Source organism: Cololabis saira, chromosome 19 (genome assembly GCF_033807715.1).
Source record: "Cololabis saira isolate AMF1-May2022 chromosome 19, fColSai1.1, whole genome shotgun sequence".
Classification (NCBI taxonomy): Eukaryota; Metazoa; Chordata; class Actinopteri; order Beloniformes; family Belonidae; genus Cololabis; species Cololabis saira.
In genome coordinates this window covers 37,215,153-37,234,963 of record NC_084605.1, presented here as the reverse complement: position 1 = coordinate 37,234,963, position 19,811 = coordinate 37,215,153, and the positions used below count along the sequence as shown (strand labels likewise).

The following is a 19,811-nucleotide window of genomic DNA, read 5'->3' as shown; positions in this document are numbered from 1 at the left end:
CCATCCATCCATCCATCATCCATCATCCATCCATCATCCATCCATCCATCCGTCATCCATCCATCCATCCATCCATCCATCCATCCATCCATCCATCCATCCATCCATCCATCATCCATCCATCATCCATCCATCCATCCGTCATCCATCCATCCATCCATCCATCCATCCGTCATCCATCCATCCATCCATCCATCATCCATCCATCCATCCATCCATCCATCCATCCATCCATCCATCCATCCATCCATCATCCATCCATCATCCATCCATCCATCCGTCATCCATCCATCCATCCATCCATCCATCCATCCATCATCCATCCATCATCCATCCATCCATCCGTCATCCATCCATCCATCCATCCATCCATCCGTCATCCATCCATCCATCCATCCATCCATCCATCCATCCATCCATCATCCATCCATCATCCATCCATCCATCCGTCATCCATCCATCCATCCATCCATCCATCCGTCATCCATCCATCCATCCATCCATCATCCATCCATCCATCCATCCATCCATCATCCATCCATCCATCATCCATCCATCCATCCGTCATCCATCCATCCATCCATCCATCATCCATCCATCCGTCATCCATCCATCCATCCATCCATCCATCCATCCATCCATCATCCATCCATCATCCATCCATCCATCCGTCATCCATCCATCATCCATCCATCCATCCGTCATCCATCCATCCATCCATCCATCCATCATCCATCATCCATCCATCCATCCATCCGTCATCCATCCATCCATCCATCCATCATCCATCCATCCATCCATCATCCATCCATCCATCCATCCATCCATCCATCCATCCATCCATCCATCATCCATCCATCCATCCATCCATCCATCCATCCATCATCCATCCATCCATCCATCATCCATCCATCCATCCATCCATCCATCCATCCATCCATCCATCCATCCATCCATCCATCCATCATCCATCCATCCATCCATCCATCCATCCATCCATCCATCCATCCATCCATCCATCCATCCATCATTCTATCTTGATAAAAGCAGCAGTGGAGTGGTCTGTTTATCTGTTTATCTGTTTATCTTCTGACAAATCAAAACCTGAGAAAGAGTCCATAGTTACACGATGTGACATAAGAGAAGGAGTAACTCTGTAATCTTTGCTTGAGAAATCCATAATGAATATATTAGATATGAGTGAGTTTGTTATCATTTTTACCAAAGGAAAGGAGAGACTGATTCTAGATTGATGAACGATCAGATCAATATCCACAACGTCCTTCATCATGTCTTGGATAATAGCACGGGGCTTTTCTTGTCATAGCCTGAACTGATTAAAATTTCAAACCAAACTATTCAGGTATGATGGCGGTGCAAAGTCCGGACTCGGCTTTAATGTATTTGTACATGAAGTTTACCACACTAACAAAACAGCTCCTCTGTTCAGGATTATTATTTTTACCAGCCCATCTAACAAAACAAAACTGGATGTAACCGACTCTTTCTCCACTTTTTTACGCTGCTATCGCTGCATGAAAGTGGCTTTTTACAGTACTTCTATATCCAGCCATACATAGAGTTTGATTTCATCCACACAGGATTTGAAGTATTAAATATGTAAGATTCTTTCCTCCACCAAAAATGATCAGGAACATGGTCTTATAGATACAGTGAGAAGCATTCACAGATCTGTGATTTACAGGACACTCTTTCATCATCTGATGTTTTTTTTAGTACCACATGAAGGGTGTGAACTGTGAGGTGGAGGAAAAAAGTCAATGTATTGCTGCCCCAGTGCTGCCTTCCTCTGTTGGTGTTCTCTTTACATTCAGGTCATGTGTATCCGGTATCAGGTCAGATTACGCTCCAATCCGTTGGGACGGTCAGTACAACTGTCAGTATGAGGACAGGATTTCACTAAAGCACATCAAATCAAGAGCTCTAGTACAAATGAAAAAAACCTTCCCCCTTGTTGTAATTATTGGCAATAAAAGCCATGTTGACACGGATGTTTGTAACCAAGACTAAATGTAACTATTTGACTTTGAATTTTGGGCTTATTAACCTTTCAAATTTGAGTGTTTATATGAACACAAATGTCAAGGATATCATTTGTTAAATGCCATGTCAATATTCATTGCGCTGTTAATGATGACCCAAACACCACAGCACTTTTTGCAGGCTCGTGCCCGAGCCAGGACTTTTACAGGACTCTGATCGACCGGGGAGACCGTAGGATGGGATGAAAGACAGCCAACACTTTCATCCCAGAAACAAAGGCAAGCGTAACCCTTTAAACAATCCTCAGATAATCACAGTTTTATTTCAGGTCTTGCTAGACGCTGTCAGTGAAGTGTAAGTAATAAATAAATAAAAATCCTACAGCAGGGTTATCAGAGGGGAGCACAACCAAAGATGACATTAAGGAAGCATGAAATGTTGCAGCCAGAGAAAAAACAACATGGTTACAACTAGGGATGGGCGGTATGGACTAAAAAATGTATCACGATCATTTCTGGCATTTATCCTGATAACGATAAAAATTACGATTAAAAAAATACCAATTCAACTTCAATTCAACCAATTAAATGAGTTACACCTGTCCTGCAAAACTGGAATGACTCAGATCCGCCATGTTTGTTACACAAACACGTATCAACGGGAATTTATCTTTTCTTTCTTTCTTTCTTTCTTTCTTTCTTTCTTTCTTTCTTTCTTTCTTTCTTTCTTTCTTTCTTTCTTTCTTTCTTTCTTTCTTTCTTTCTTTCTTTCTTTCTTTCTTTCAGGCTCATTTCTTTCCTTCCTTCCTTCCTTCTTCCATCCTTCCTTCTTCCTTCCTTCCTTCCTTCCTTCCTTCCTTCAATCCTTCCTTCCTTTCTTCCTTCCTTCCTTCCTTCCTTCCTTCCTTCCTTCATTCCTTTCTTCCTTCCTTCCTTCCTTCCTTCCTTCCTTCATTCCTTTCTTCCTTCCTTCCTTCCTTCCTTCCTTCTTCCTTCCTTCCTTCCTTCCTTCCTTCCTTCCATCCTTCCTTCTTCCATCCTTCCTTCCTTCCTTCCTTCCATCCTTCCTTCCATCCCTCCTTCCTTCAATCCTTCCTTCCTTCCTTCCTTCAATCCTTCCTTACCTCATTCCTTCCTTCATTCCTTTCTTCCATTCTTCCTTCCTCCCTTCCTTCCTTCCATCCTTCCTTCTTCCTTCCTTCCATCCTTCCTTCTTCCATCCTTCCTTCTTCCTTCCTTCCATCCTTCCTTCTTCCATCCTTCCTTCTTCCTTCCTTCCTTCCTTCCATCCTTCCTTCCATCCCTCCTTCCATCCCTCCTTCCTTCAATCCTTCCTTCCTTCCTTCCTTCCTTCCTTCCTTCAATCCTTCCTTCCTTCCTTCCTTCTTTCCTTCCTTCCTTCAATCCTTCCTTCCTTCCATCCTTCCTTCTTCCATCCTTCCTTCTTCCTTCCTTCCATCCTTCCTTCCTTCCTTCCATCCCTCCTTCCTTCAATCCTTCCTTCCTTCCTTCCTTCAATCCTTCCTTCCTTCCTTCCTTCCTTCCTTCCTTCCTTCAATCCTTCCTTCCTTCCTTCCTTCCTTCCTTCAATCCTTCCTTCCTTCCTTCCATCCTTCCTTCCTTCCTTCCATCCCTCCTTCCTTCAATCCTTCCTTCCTTCCATCCTTCCTTCTTCCATCCTTCCTTCTTCCTTCCTTCCATCCTTCCTTCTTCCATCCTTCCTTCTTCCTTCCTTCCTTCCTTCCTTCCTTCCATCCTTCCTTCCATCCCTCCTTCCTTCAATCCTTCCTTCCTTCAATCCTTCCTTCAATCCTTCCTTCCTTCCATCCTTCCTTCTTCCATCCTTCCTTCTTCCTTCCTTCCATCCTTCCTTCCTTCCTTCCATCCCTCCTTCCTTCAATCCTTCCTTCCTTCCTTCCTTCCTTCCTTCAATCCTTCCTTCCTTCCTTCCTTCAATCCTTCCTTCCTTCCTTCCTTCCTTCCTTCCTTCCTTCCTTCCTTCCTTCCTTCCTTCCTTCCTTCCTTCCTTCCTTCCTTCAATCCTCCCTTCCTCCCTTCCTTCCTTCCTTCCTTCCTTCCTTCCTTCCATAAATCAGCTTTACACAAAAACGTCATCAACGAGAATTTATCGTTTTTACTGTGAGATACAAATTCTTACCGTGGGGAATTTTTTTGACGGTTTATCGTGAACGGTAAAATATCACCCATTCCTAGTTACAACAAATTCTTCCGAAGTCGTATAAAATAACCGTCACATGACTTAGATAAATTTAAGCTTAAGAACTCTCAATCACACTCATGATGTGCTTAAACCATCACTGTTATTTGTGTTTGACAAACGGTAAATGAGCTGTGCAGGTTGTTTGCAAAGGCAGTTATAGACTGTATGTATGAGTGTGTTGCCTCTGTTACCATATTGATCTAGAAAACATTTCAACTGCAACAAAGCATCAGATCACTGTCATCACAACAATAATAGTGCCAACCCCATGGAAATTTACCACCATGACCTCTTTTAACATCCAAGACTGTCATAGTAGGAGGAGACGGCTTACAGTACATCAATATTTTACAACTACATTACTTCAGGTCTGGTGGCGGAGGCAGGGGAAGCCAAGGCAAGTGGCCCGACGGGAGCACGCTTGAGTGCAGAATACGGTCAAGCATTAAGATGACTTCCAGAGAGAGAAAAAAAACAACCACAGTTTCTTAGAAACATGCAAATAAGAAAAGAATACAGTATGTTTTCACTCTTGCAAATATGTTTATTTTTACGTCCCCTTTTGTATGAAAAAGGCCAAACCTATTTGTGGTTTCTGTGGCATTTTACCCATAAACAAGCAATTTTATCAGATAAAGTAGATGAAAGTGTCCACTCGTATAGCTCATTTTTAACATTGTCTAGGTTCTATAAAGCACTTTGTACGAACTGGTAAATGAGAAACAGATTACAATCACTTATACAGAGCTTCTATTATATACAACCTAGATATAGAGTGTAAGATGACAACACGACGGACTGATAAGGACTCAAACCCTTCTCATCAGTGGGTAACCAGCCCCACCCACTCATCCACAGTGACTCTGGCTCGTATTAGCCAGCGAATAGCGAGAGAGGATGGATGTGTGAAGCCAGTCCCAGGCAGTTGTTTAACCCAAAACATAATAAAGACTGAAAACTACTTTCATGTATAATGCTGTACTGAATTATAGTTCGGATGCAGCAAATCTTAGATTCTTTGAAAACTGCTTGACATGTATGGGCATGTATGCGTCTCGATGGGCATTACTTTTCTCAGTCAAAAGTGTTACCGTGGCAACGCTAGTTGCCAAAAAGCAAAAAAAAAAAGGCAAAAATTTGGACGCTTATTGCTCAGCTGAACTTTATCGTAGAGACATCGTTCAAACTTTCATACACTCGGCCCGATTGGGACTAACGGACCATACAACCTCATTATGCCAATTATTACAGTTTTTGCGATATTTACCTTTCATTTTTTTTTTTTTTCCATTTTACTTTGGACGCTTGTTGCTAGGCAACAGGTTATCGTAGAGACATCGTACAAACGTTCCCCGACTCGGCACACTGTGGACTTCAACATACTCAAATTTCATGAAGCTGTGATTTAAGGAAATTTTATGTCAAAATCCAGGCCAAATGGCCCCATTCATTCGGATGGGGTTTTTTACCATGGTGAAAAAAAAACCTATCCGTTAACGTAGCCTGAACCGGAACATGCACGCATGCATGGCATACATGGTTAGATGCGTCTCCATCGTGCCTCGGTGGGCATCACTTTTCTCATTCAAAAGCGCTACCGTGGCAACGCTAGACGCCAGAAAGCGCATCCCATTAATAACTACTGGGAGCACAGGAATGAATGCAATACAACCGTACACACCTCAAACTGACATAGAACCACCCCGAACACAATCACTAAAGCCCCAAACCAAAGCAGCAAGAGGGGTCGAATGAATTATAATTATTCCGTATAGTTTAACATACCAAGGACATCTCTTAAGCATTTAGTGACGCACGTTGCCAGTGGCTGTTACACGAAACAGCCACGCAGACCAGGTTATCCATATTCAGTGAGTCAACTCAGCTTTTTCAGCTCCAGCTAGAGCGTGATCATCCAGAGAGGACTGTACGGGAACTGATCCAGCAACAGTCATAATAGACACCCAAAGCCATCGAAGAATACTGAAAAGAACTGTGAGAATGCCCAATTGAATTAGCTTATTAATGTCAGTGTCCCATCATTATGATAAGAGATTAAATGTAAGAGCTGACTGTATGTGTGGAATATCTATAAACCGTTGGTCCATCATAATTGTTCATCAGGGAAAGGCAGAGGATTTAGACCGTCTCTAGCACATCAGAGCAGGTCAGGTGTGCAGCATGGGTTGCTATGGCAATACCAGCAGGTAAGAAGTGAACTACAATTGTATCTTTGAAAAGTCTGCACCCCTTTAACCCAAATCCTGCTCTATAGCTCTATAGTGAGAATGTGTGTGAATGAATAATGGTCTGTGTAGCACTTTGAGATTCATTGAATGGAAAGTGCGTTACAAGTTAAATGCATTATTATTATTATTATAGCATGCACTGCACCTGTAAGATGATTTTAAACTGAAGTCAGCTGCATGTTGCCAGTTTAAATAAACATAATGAGAGAAATGGGGCCTAATCAAAACAGTAAAGCTGCAGAACACTAACTCAACACAATGAGTTTAAAAGACATTAAGATGTTTTATAGGGCTGAAGGGATCTGCAGAGTTGCAGAGGATATTGCTATTATAACCCTATGATGACAAAAATGAAATTAGTGACTCTAATATACTTCAAACACTTCTTTTTTTTATATATTTATTAGAATCAGATTTTTTTTTTCCCTTGGCTGATGTGTCTTTGCATTAGCATGCTCCTTAAATTTTATCTATGAGTACATGAGTCTTCTTGTGTAACGCTTCCACAGACACAGCATTGTCTCTTCCTCCCACTTGCACGGGCCATCAGAAAAGCATACCGTAAATTAAGAGAGCCCCCTCATCCCAGCTCAGGAACATAATACAAGTCCTCCAACAGCCTCCCACTAATATTAACACCCACCTAACATCTTTATGAAGCTTGTGCCTTCTCCTGGACCCAACTAACATGTTTCTCAGCAGGACAAGTGCCGAGGGATCCACATGTGAGCGTATTACTACACACTTGCCTGGAGAGTGTCGCACACATTGCTGCACGCAGTCAGCTGGTGCACTCTGGGACTGATGAGACGCATGCTGACACACGTGCACATCCTGCACTCTTACAGGCCTCCCCTAATGATCAGAAAGTAGGTCAAGGGCAACTTTCTACGAGGGAAAAGAGAAAAATAAAATCTGCGATGATGGACTGGCTCAGGCCGTTTCTGCACAACAGAAAACTGCCCAGAGTAAGAGGAGTGTATAAAACTGTGTAATCTGAGACAGAGGGATGTGTAAATGTAAAGTCAGAAATATGATAAGATGAGAAGCCAATATGTTGTCTCTGTGGTGCACTTGCAAGCATACTTAATGAGACCTAATGAAATATACATAGGGCCCAATCTGATGTCGTCTGTGGAGTCAATGGAGTGCATCCTTTTCATTTGCTTGATAAATGAGCAATTGCAAAAAGCTTTACTGCCCAAGGGTTGTTTAAGAAGTAGCCCCAAAACAGTAGCTATGCATTTCTTAGGTCTGCAGAGTTCACCACATCAGCTTTCCACTCAAAGTCTCCCAACATTTCAACAGAACAGTGGATTGCAAAGGAAAACTTGGACCCTTTTTAGAGGATTTTCCTCTCTCGACTACACAACAATGGGGTGGCTATGCTCTCAAGTTTGTTGTAGAAAATGCAGCCCCAATCTCGTGTTACATTCATATCTCTTAGGCCCAATCCCAATACTCCCCCTACTTTCTACCACTAGCCCTCCCTCACTACCACTACCCCTAAAAAAGAAGGGACAGATTTTAGGGCACTTGAAATCTTCCCAGGTCTGTCCCAATACTCCCACTACTCCTACTTTCAGCACCACCACTAAAATCAGGAAGCTGAGAGCCAAAAGCTGTTTTAATTTCAGCTGTAGCGCTGTTAATATGCCACTTTATTTTTACAGGCGTAAAAGTAACCGTTAAGATCCTCAACCTGGGCTCAGTTTATCCAAATAACGCCGAGTACAGACGTGATCACCAGGTCAACCTGCGCCGTCGTCCCGGGGAGAAACCTGCAGCTCTGTGGAGAATTACCGCTGGCTGAAATAAATCATTTAGGAAGATAAATGTTGGTTTAATAGATGAAATCTAACAGTTGTAGCTACGCCTGTTAAGAAATTTGCTCCGAAAATTTCGAGATTTCTGCCTGCTGGCTCGGGAGCTGATTTATGGGTCTGCGTTAAATCGACGCAGAGCCTACGGCGTAGGGTACGCCGTATGGCGCACGTCGACGCGTAACATCGACACAGAGCCTACGGCGTAGGTTACGTAACCTACGCCGTAGGCTCTGCGTTGGTGTAACACGGAACCATAAATCAGCCTTTATTCTGGCGTGATCTTCGCAACAACGGGCAAACTAGTGATTTTGTACATTCACTGAGTGAATATTATGAAAAATAAAATATATATTTCTCGCTAGAAATGTAATCAAAACGCATTTTTATGCAGAAACTAACTCAAAATATTGATTTTATTAACAAAAAAATAAGAAATGTCCGCCATGTTTTTTTTTTATTCAGTCTGCAAATGATGACGAAAAGCATTCTGGGAAATTTTTCTGGCCCTAGATCAACTAGTGAGGATTGTAAATCCTTTGATCCGTAGGGAAAGATTCATAGCCACTACACTAGTTTTCTCCACTACCCCTAGGTGGAAAGAGGAATTGGGACACCACCACCCTCACGGGAACGCACAAAATTTAGGGGTAGGAATGAAAAGTAGGAGTAGTGGGACAGGGCCTTAGTGTTTGTGTTTCAGGACATCAAGCAGCATAGTCCTCCAAATCTCCAAAATATCATTTCGCTGTGCAATGTTCCCAACAGCTCTTATGACATTGCACCGTCTTGCTTGGCAGGCAGTAGAGCCAGCCCTGTTCACTTCACCCGTCCTCTAATAATACTCCTCCTCAGAGGACTGGAGAGGAGAGGGGTGGAGAGGGGTGGAGTGGCGGTGACAGCACAGGCGTGCAGCCTGCGAGCACCGGAGTTCCCATTTCACTGCAGCTGCAGCGGTAACCTCCGTGGCTGGGAGAGGGGAGGGAAGAGGCAGGGGAAAGGTGCTGGGATCTGAGGCAGGTAAGGAAGAAGTGCTGATAATGTATGTACATACCCACGTTTTACACAAAGGCACTTATTCAGCAGTCTTTTTCTCTTTTTTTCCTGCACTAACTCTAATCAGGTCTGCAGTGCTCAGGTCCTCCTTTACTGAGGCCTCCTGTCTATTGTTTCATTAGAAGTGTTTGCTGAGCCGTGTGATCTAGGACAGGGCATGAGAGAGGCGATTAATAACTCCGAGCATGAAGGAGCCGTCTTTAGGGCCAACTTCAAAAACTGTGCCACTTCTAAAAGAGGCAGGGAAGGAGGCGGTCGCAGCGGCGGTAACAAATAAGGACAGTGAGGTGCTGGTGAACACGTGTTTACGTGTATGCACAGTCCTGGAGTTGAGGGGGGATGAGGGGGGATGAGGGGGGATGAGGGGGGATGAGGGGGATGGCATCCCCCCTGAAATAAAAACGGTCCAAATCATCCCCCCTGTAAAACTGCAATCCCTCCTTTCCATCCCTTATGTCATTTCATCAATGAATGTGGTTTTACTGCTATTTCAACATTTAGAGTCATCACCAGAAAAATAACTTATTTGACAATTTTCACCTGTTTCAAGTAAATTTTCACTTGAAATAAGTAGGAAAATCTGCCAGTGGGACAAGATTTATCTTCTCATTACAAGCAAAAAAATCTTGTTCCACTGGCAGATTTTTCTACTTATTTCAAGTGAAAATCTACTTGAAACAGGTGAAAATTGTTGTTTTTTCCAGTGATGAGTCTTGTTTTAAGTGTAATGAGATTTTTTTTACTAAAATGAGACATTTTAACTAGAAATAAGACAAATATTCTTGTTAAGATTGTGAGTTTTTGCAGTGATCCATGTTACTTATCCTGTGAAGGACAGAGTCATATTGATAAGTTCAGAAAAGTGTTTTTTATTGTTGTGTTTTGATGTATTTGATGTAAGCCCAGTGGATATTTAAAGCTTACAGAAGGCTGCATTTAACTGCTGCTATGTCATTCCTGCAGTATTTCTGCAGGTGTTTTGGTCACTGCTATTATTTGTAATATATTATATTATTTGTAATCAGCACAAATTACCTGTCCCCATATGATCAAATCCACCATCCCCCTGATTCTTTTTTTACAACTCCAGTACTGTGTACGCACCAGGGTCAGGGGCTGTTTTTCTGTTCTGTTTCTGTTTTTTTTGCAGCAATCCCACAGCCTGGATGTGCCTGACTCAATGTTAATGCACTTCCCCACCCTGAATATTGTTACAGGAGTCCAGTAGAATAGCTTTACAGTCTTTGAATTTAAAATATCGCTTTCTTTGCCTCATAATAAAGTTGGGTGCAGCAGCTCTTCCCAACCTTTCCCGACGGCGCTATCTACTCGGATCGCTGTGGCGACTGGTAAATAGTGTTGTAACATGAGGCAGATGCTCATTATGTGTTTGAGGTGTGCCAAACTAGCCACTAACCAGGCATTGTGTTGGTGGTGATGTGGATTAGTCACAGAAGAAAAGCTGGGACTGGAGTCTCTGGCAACCTGTTCTGGGGGTAATAATAACTCTGGTGTGCACAGGAAGCTTTGTGACTTTGCAGACCATTTATATTCTCATAAATGAAATATTACCATAATTAAAAGAAGAGAAAGCTTATTATGTCCTCTTTATAGTATGCTCATTTTCACAGCTTGCATGACAAACACATGTAAATGAGTTTGAATCTGTATGTATCTCAGCCAGGTTCGGTAGCAGCCCTTTCCTGTGAATTTTAAGCATATCTACGGGCACGACAACACTGGTGATGGATATATCTTCTGAGTGTAACACTGAATGTAAAACATGTGTCTCAAGTGAATTAATGGGCTACATGGCAGCAGGTGCTGAAGCTCCACTTGCAAACAAGACCAAACCATAAGAGCATACTTTCCTTTTCAGAGCTTTTAAGCTCAAAAAAGACCATTGTCGACTAGGGATGGGCGGTATGGACTAAAAAATGTATCACGATCATTTCTGGCATTTATCCCGATAACGATAAAAATGACGATAAAAAAAATACCAATTCATCTCCACCTTTTTAACTATAAATCTATCACCACATTCAGTCTTTGGAGCCAAATCACTGCTCTAAAAGATACTAAATACTAAACTACACCAATGGGAATCTTTCTTTCTTTCTTTCTTTCTTTCTTTCTTTCTTTCTTTCTTTCTTTCTTTCTTTCAGGCTCATTTCTTTCTTTCTTTTTTTCTTTCTTTTTTTCTTTCTTTCTTTCTTTCTTTCTTTCTTTCTTTCTTTCTTTCTTTCTTTCTTTCTTTCTTTCTTTCTTTCTTTCTTTCTTTCTTTTTTCTTTCTGGCTCATTTCTTTCTTTCTTTTTTTCTTTCTTTCAGGCTCATTTCTTTCTTTCTTTCTTTCTTTCTTTCTTTCTTTCTTTTTTCTTTCTGGCTCATTTCTTTCTTTCTTTTTTTCTATCTTTCAGGCTCGTTTCTTTCTTTCTTTCTTTCTTTCATTCTGGCTCATTCCTTCCTTCCTTATCATTTTTACCGTGAGATACAAATTCTTACCGTGGAGAATTTTTTTGACGGTTTATCGTGAACGGTAAAATATCTCCCATTCCTATTGTCGACTCTTCACCTCACTTTTTCTTCAGCTAAATCACCAATGAATCATGAAGACTCTCACCTTTGAAGAAGACAGTGGTCCTGGGGGTGACGTCCAGGTCCAGCGAGGGGCTGAAGGGGAAGGCCCAGGGCTGAGACAGCCGGCCCAGCAGCATCAGGACCAGCAGCACGAGCAGCAGCGGCTGCACTGAGATCTGCTCCATGTTCACCACTAACCTGGCTCCCAGTACTTAGTCTGTTTGTCTCAGCTGTCAAACTGTGGATGTTTGGGCTGGACGAACACACTTCCACTGTCTCCTAGCTGAAAGGTGCACAGAAAGAGGGAAGAATGAGTATAATTAAAGCTCAAATCATCAAAGTAGCAGCTGTTTTATTGAGGTGGTGCTGCAGTTCCTTTATTTCAGAACAAACATTTGCAAAAACAACAGTCTTCAGTACTCAGTATGTAGAGATCCAGCCATCATGAGCGGAGTTCCTTGTATATGATTTTTAAGGTATGTCATAACAGCAGATTGAAAAATAATGGACTGCATTAAAAAGTATACAGGACTGTCTCAGAAAATTAGAATATTGTGATAAAGTTCTTTATTTTCTGTAATGCAATTATAAAAACAAAAATGTCATACATTCTGGATTCATTACAAATCAACTGAAATATTGCAAGCCTTTTATTATTTTAATATTGCTGATTATGGTTTACAGTTTAAGATTAAGATTCCCAGAATATTCACATTTTTTGAGATAGGATATTTGAGTTTTCTTAAGCTGTAAGCCATGATCAGCAATATTAAAATAATAAAAGGCTTGCAATATTTCAGATGATTTGTAATGAATCCAGAATGTATGACATTTTTGCATTACAGAAAATAAAGGACTTTATCACAATATTCTAATTTTCTGAGACAGTCCTGTATTCTTCTTGGGAACTAGCTACACAGAAGTACGATGAATGAGTGAATAAACTGTTAAAGACATTAGGTGACAACTGAAAATGTCATGAGCACATCACAAAATAAAAGACTCTCCAACCTGCAGGCTTTAATTATGCCTTTAGATTTCAAACCATAAACTATCAACTTAAACTAAAAGACGTCATGGATGAACTTCCATGCTTAAGTGACAGCCTGGACAGCAAATTGCTTGCTGACATGCATCATGGCTCCCTGATTACATCCCATCAACCACAGAGATTCACTGAGGTGCTGTTTCATGAACGACCACTTAAGAGGAATTGCTAGTTAAATATTGTGGCCCTGTCATGTGATAGTGCAATCCAAAACGCCATCTCTTAATTAGTTGTGTGCACGGTGGAGCAGCATGATGGATAATCTTGAGATTAGGCCGTGAGCCAGGGCCAGCGTCTCCGCCTGGCTGCCTGTTCTCTGGCTCTGGCGCTGATCAAAGGGTCAGCGCTGAGAGTCTCGCTCCGCCACGCAGTGACACCGGCCAATTCCCGTCTCAGGCTCCATGGCTCGTGCTAATCTCTCACAGCATGAAGCACAAGGAGGTGAGTGGCCCGTCGGGGAGCAGCTTGCATACTGAGCTCTGAAACTGTCCCGTGAAAGAAGTAAGGAGAGATAGGGAAGGGCTCTGGTCCAAAAATGCCTCCATGAGTCCAACTGTGGACAAATTAAAGGATGAAATAAATAAAATGAGATGTCTGTGTGAGGTTTTGTTTTATGAAAGTGTGCAGCAACGCACTGGGTGGCACTGTCATCCTGAACAATCACTTCCATCTGGATCAAAATGTTTCATAATGCGGTAAAGGTGATGACGCAGCACCACTTTGCAAAGATTGGCAATGACCCATTCATCTTTAGGGGGCAACTGGACCCAAATCATGTCAGCAAAATGGCCCACGGAGCATAATACATAAGGACTAATTCTTTTCTTTGGTACTATTCTGCATACTAAAAAGAAAATATGCAACCCCTTTGCAAAAAAACCAACCTTTTGTATGTCACAAAGGAATTCCAAACATGCTTAGCTGGGCTGAGGAAAACTATTGAGTTTGAGGAAATAGATGTGTTCATCTGCCTCCAAAGGTTAAGAGTTACCGTGTTCTGATCTTGCAACCAGAAACGTGGGCGTGTACATAATCCAAAACATAAAGAGTCAATCTCCTCTAAGTGCTGCTCATTGTGAGTTGGTTGGCTTTCGCCTGGCTTTCGCTGACGTAAACCTGCCCTTTAAACCCACTTGGAAATCTGATTTCATGTGGTCCTTTCTTTGAGCTAACCTAGACGGGGAAGAGAAACTCAGTTTCCAATTTCTCTTCAAATGCAGAAAAATCCCCGTCTTATTTCAGGAAGTGTAATGGGCTGTCGTCAGTCACTTGACAAGGAAATGAATCAGAGGGGAAAGAAACGTATTTACTGATTGTTTCACTGGTATTGAAACAGGTTCATACATCCACACACCATGCTGGAGCTGTCTGTGTAGTTTAAGGTGAAAGTCCAGTCCCAACTCATCACACGGAGTGTGCACTGTGCATATGCTCGACGGTGATTTAAACTAATCTATTTGTTTATTATACTCCTCATACCTGGTCAGTCTCGCTGGCTGATGTCTACTCTAAAAAGTGCAACTCACTTCCTCTGTATCGTACAGCTTCGGTATGAGTATACCGCATCTTGATAATATTAAAAGCTGATGAAAACATTTCAAGCTATCTGGCTTGTGTATTACGACTACTTTTTTTAACAATTAATTTTTCTTAAATCCACAGAACCCTCTTCTCTCTACTGTTGTTTCAAGAATATCATCCATTTTGTGCACCTGAAGAAATTCAAACATGTTTGCATTAAACTTACTTGTTTTCTACTTTGTCGATGAAACTAATTATTAAAGTCACAACAAACAAAACATGTGTATTTTATGTCTGTGTTTTCTAAAGTCCTCATTTCAAAGCTTTCCTTGTTGCTCAACATCATTTGACATTTAACATTTGAAGCAACCGTACGAGCTCAAGCAAAGGGGACGGATATATTACCAAGGTCTGGAAAACTTCCCATCTCACTCAATACCTCAATATTACTCTGCAATATCAAACTTTTAACCTTCAAATCCAACCGGCATTGGTCAATACTTCTTTCACTCTGCACACGGCTCCCTCTAGAGCCAAGATGACTTCTTTAAATATCTTTCAGAGCTTTTCAATGACATGTCAAATCAGAAAGGACTCGTTTGTTCCAATGTTTTTTACAACTCCAGAACTGTTGTCTTTAAAAATTACATGTGGCTAAATGGAGGCCAGTTGGTGCGTGTTGGAGGGAAGTGTTTTCTTCTCTTTCTCTTCTTCTCCCGCAACATGTGACCAATACATGAATGTCCCACCACACCTGCATGTGTGGGCTTTGTGTGTGCTGCTGGCGGTCGCGTTGACAACATGGCATTGCCACTCTTATGAAAGCATGACAACTCCAGAAGGGAAAGGTAAACACATCTGCCCTGGTGGTCACACGAACAACACGGCATGCATGAGAGGAGACGGGAGGAATCGAACAAAACGGTGGCTGCAACAGTCAGTTTCTCCCACTTCATTGATCCACTGATTCTGCACAGATCAGATAAGACATCCTGACCTTCGGTGACGGCTGCTCTGTTATTTCATGTTCATCAAACTTAAATAAAGTTATCATGCTAGTTGTTTCCAGAACAAGAGAGGTTTGCAAACTTTGGTTCATTGGTCTTGGGAGCGCAGCTGTCAGACAGGGCAGGAGGATTTGCAAGGAGCCTGACATTTCTGCAGTGAGATCAATAAAACAGGTTTGCTGTTTTTTCATTTCATCTTAACACCATGTATACCTTCCCTCGTATATTTCTAAACCATATCTCTGGTGCACATTCTGAACCAAAGATATGATAACTTGCACAATAAGAAAACAATGAAAGTGTTCATTTTCAGGTCCACCTTCACTCTTTCATTTTTTTCACACTGAAAATACACACTCAAAAACAGGAATATTTAAAGACGTCTTGGGCCTCAAATGGCTGAATATAAAATGTTTTTAACTATTCTGAGGAGACTTTTTCTGGCCACTGCTTGCACAAGTTTTTAAATCATCCAGCATGGTTGACGATGGTGCTCTCAGGATTGCAGCTCTAACACTTCCAGAAACCTTTAGAGTTTAGAGCTGTAAAATATTTTGATTAAATGGCTCTCATTTTTATTTGCACAGTTGAATATTAAAAAAATGTCAATTTATGATCCATACCATCATGAGATTGATAATATTCTGACAAACTCAGCTTGACAGTATTTTGCTGAAGCAAACAATGATAAATCTTTAACTTTACATGATATATTCTATTAACACCTATAAAACTAACTAGGTTAAACAATTGTAGTCATTTATGATCTATTATATTGTGCTCACTGCTCAGAGTTCTAATTTGCAAATTTCAGAAAACATTTTGCGAAAAACATTTCCAAATCGGAGATTAAGTAGATACATTGATTACACACTGGTACCTTTACGTGTGGTTCTTCATTACTTTCACTTAATGGTTCTGTAAGGAGATTGTTGGAGAAAAGTAACTTTTTGGTGCCTTAGTCTTGATTCTGAGTTCTGTTTAATTAAAACATCCACAACTGTGGACAAACTTGGTCTTTAAAAGCATTTGTCAGATTAACATTTATACAACTATCACACATGTAAGACCAAGTTTCTCTGACGCACCAATGGAGAGTTTATTTATTATTCCTGCAAATCTACCCTTAATTTCTCTAAAACTATTCTAAAAGTAAATATTTTGCATTTTATACATTTACCTAAAACGACAGAGACAATGTGATTTAATTTTATAGGACATTAATAAATATGTATACAAAGTAACTACTACAGTTATGGCATACTAAGTATATGATCAAACTAGCACCAATTCTACAACAGATCTTTATTAATGTCATCAATTAAACATGTTATATCCCATAACTTACCATTGTGTCCTGTGCCACACTAAATACATTCAGCTATTATAAATAAAATAATTAATCTTTGAATGGCATTAACTATCTACGATGACATATTTACTATGACTTCAACTGCATATACAGGACTGGACAGAAAATTAGAATATTCTGGGAATCTTAATCTTAAACTGTAAACCATAATCAGACAGTCCTGTAGTGCATGGACGAGGTGAAAGGCATGAACTAAACTATGGGACTAATGGTTGGGTCTGTGTCCGCGGGGACCGCGGGGACACCTGTCCTGTCCTGTCCTGTCCTGTCCTGTCCTGTCCTGTCCTGTCCTGTCCTGTCCTGTCCTGTCCTGTCCTGTCCTGTCCTGCAGCAGAGACACACACCGGTCCACCCCCGTCACCTTCACCTGGATACCCAGCAGCAGCAGCACCAGCAGCAGCAGCGGCGCTGCCGCAGCTCACTCACCTGCTCTGCCTCCTCTCAAATCCCCGGATCTGCCTCTGCGCGGAGCCTCTCCGGACTGCTCTGCCGCTGCTGCAGTTACCCAATGCTGAAAAAAAGAAGAAAAAAACCCCGAGTCTCCCACCAACCAATGAAACACACACAGGCTGCTTTCTCTCTCTCTCCCTCCCTCCCTCTCTCCTTCTCTCCCTCCCTCTCCTGCACGGACAGAGTTGGAAAGACACCGCTCATCCACATATTTGCTATTGTTTTATATACAGGACTGTCTCAGAAAATTAGAATATTGTGATAAAGTTCTTTATTTTTCTGTAATGCAAAAATGTCATACATTCTGGATTTATTACAAATCAACTGAAATATTACAAGAAGGAAGGAAGGAAGGAAGGAAGGAAGGAAGGAAGGAAGGAAGGAAGGAAGGAAGGAAGGAAGGAAGGAAGGAAGGAAGGAAGGAAGGAAGGAAGGGAGGGAGGGAGGGAGGGAGAAGGAAGGGACAAAAGAAGGAAAGAAGGAAGGAAGGGAGAAAACAAGGAAAGAAGGAAGGAAGAAAGAAAAGAGGAAGGGAAGAAGGAAGGAGAGAGCAGGAGGAAAAAAGGAAGGAAGGGAAAAAAGAAGGAAGGAAGGAAGAAAGGAAGGAAGGAAGGAAGGAAGGAAGGAAGGAAGGAAGGAAGGAAGGAAGGAAGGAAGGAAGGAAGGAAGGAAGGAAGGAAGGAAGGAAGGAAGGAAGGAAGGAAGGAAGGAAGGAAGGAAGGAAGGAAGGAAGGGAGAAAAGAGGAAAGGAGAAGGAAGGAGAGAGAAGGAGGAAAGAAGGAACAGGAGAATTAGGTCATTTTGACCCAAAGACAGTACCAGGGTTAAACTGTAAACCATAATCAACAATATTAAAATAATAAAAGGCTTGCAATAATTCAGTTGATTTGTAATGAATCCAGAATGAATGACATTTTTGTTTTTGTAATTGCATTACAGAAAATAAAGAACTTTATCACAATATTCTAATTTTCTGAGACAGTCCTGTATTTACATTATGTTTGAGTGTTCTTCCTACAAGTCCTACTATATACACCTGAAGTCAAAATAATCACTTTCCTGTATGAAATCAAACATAACCATTAACCTTTCAATCGACCATAAGTGTTAATAGTTTATTTTGTTACAAAAAAAAAAAAAATCAAAGACAAATCTTAATTAGGTTGTAATATATTCCAAATGGATTCATTTGAAGTAAGAAAATACGCCAAGGTCAAAATGATCAATAGCGTATGACAATAATAACAATAATAACAATAATGAATAGCGTAGGTTTTGTGGCGTCACATCTCATGTGGAGCAGTTCCTAATTAGGTTACAGCTGATGGTCCAGCTCAGTCTTCGGGGGAAACTGCTCCAGCAGCTCATGCAAATGTTGTGGTATCCGAGCACGGACAGTAATGTTCAGCTTCCCCTTCCTACAGTATATTCTTAACAGGACAGAGATCTGGGCTCTGACGGTGACACTTCACTCAGAACAGTCCCAAAACAGCCTCATAGCATCTTCCTCCCACCTCCATACTGTATTTCTCTGTGGGAACTGTCTTTTTGGATGAAGGTGGACGATCATCCCATAAACAACCTCCATAAAAAGGACTGGTTACAGTCTTGAGTCCAGAGGAAGCCAGTTCAGCAGTATCACCTCTGCAGATATCCAGGGCTTCCTGTTAACATCTCTGCGTATTTTCCTGACCAAGATGTTGGAATTTTTGCACTTTCAGCTGTGTCCAGATTTGTTTTTAACTAAATGTATCTTCTTTGCAATGATGGAACTTTCAGTCGTTGTGGAGGCACCAGCGGGCAGTTTCGCCTTTCTGCTTCAGATGAGCATCCACTATTTTCTGTCAGAGCTGCAGGCTGGTGTCTTTTTTTTCTCTTTTTATCAAGAATCTCTCAGTTAGGTTTTAAGGGGACTTAGCCGTGTTCATGGAGTGCTTTAGAGAACATTCTAAATGATTAGGTTTGAAAAAAAGAAAATCCATTGTACCTTCAGAATTTAGGAATGCCATCACATTTTGTATAACAAAAACAAGGACTTATTTAACATTAAAAAATGAATCAAATAACATTGGCGAATGTTTCACAAAGTTTGCAAAAATGCAGTCGGCAGTTTTGAGAAATCATCCATAATTATTTGACGGGTATTATTTTGATGGTTTCAACAGTCGTGACCTAATTTAGTTTTGTGCAAACATTGCTGCGTCAGTATTCTTGGATTTAGCTTTCTATCATTTCTATGGTATATGAGCTACGGAAGAACCTTGAAAACATTTAATTTGTGTCCAAGGTAAATACATCAGATCCACTCAGTCAGACCTCAGACCTCCTTTTCTGGTTGACCACCTGCTTTTTGCAGACTGACCACAGGTTGTCGACGGTTTAGATCTTGATGGTTCCTATTCATGGATCCAAAGTTACTTTGTGACACAGTCTCGTTAGCTGCTGAACTGTTGGAAGAACCTGCTCTTGGAAGATGTTGTTG

The 19,811-nt window shown here is 41.3% G+C and overlaps 1 protein-coding gene across 2 annotated transcripts in view; it reads right to left on the bottom strand.

Moving 5' to 3' along the window:
• sema4gb (sema domain, immunoglobulin domain (Ig), transmembrane domain (TM) and short cytoplasmic domain, (semaphorin) 4Gb) overlaps positions 1–17,369 on the bottom strand; it is a 67,703-nt gene extending 50,334 nt beyond the window's left edge. Inside the window, exons 1-2 of one of the 2 annotated variants that reach the window (XM_061707754.1) lie at positions 17,306–17,369; positions 11,975–12,214 (exon numbers count right to left, since the gene is read on the bottom strand). In XM_061707754.1, the coding sequence (XP_061563738.1) occupies positions 11,975–12,116 (142 nt within the window). In that variant the 5' untranslated portion in view covers positions 12,117–12,214; positions 17,306–17,369. Of the gene's footprint in view, positions 1–11,974; positions 12,272–17,305 lie in introns of those variants that run through there. The other variant, XM_061707755.1, reaches the window with a different exon arrangement.
• Between the last annotated feature and the right edge of the window lie 2,442 nt (positions 17,370–19,811).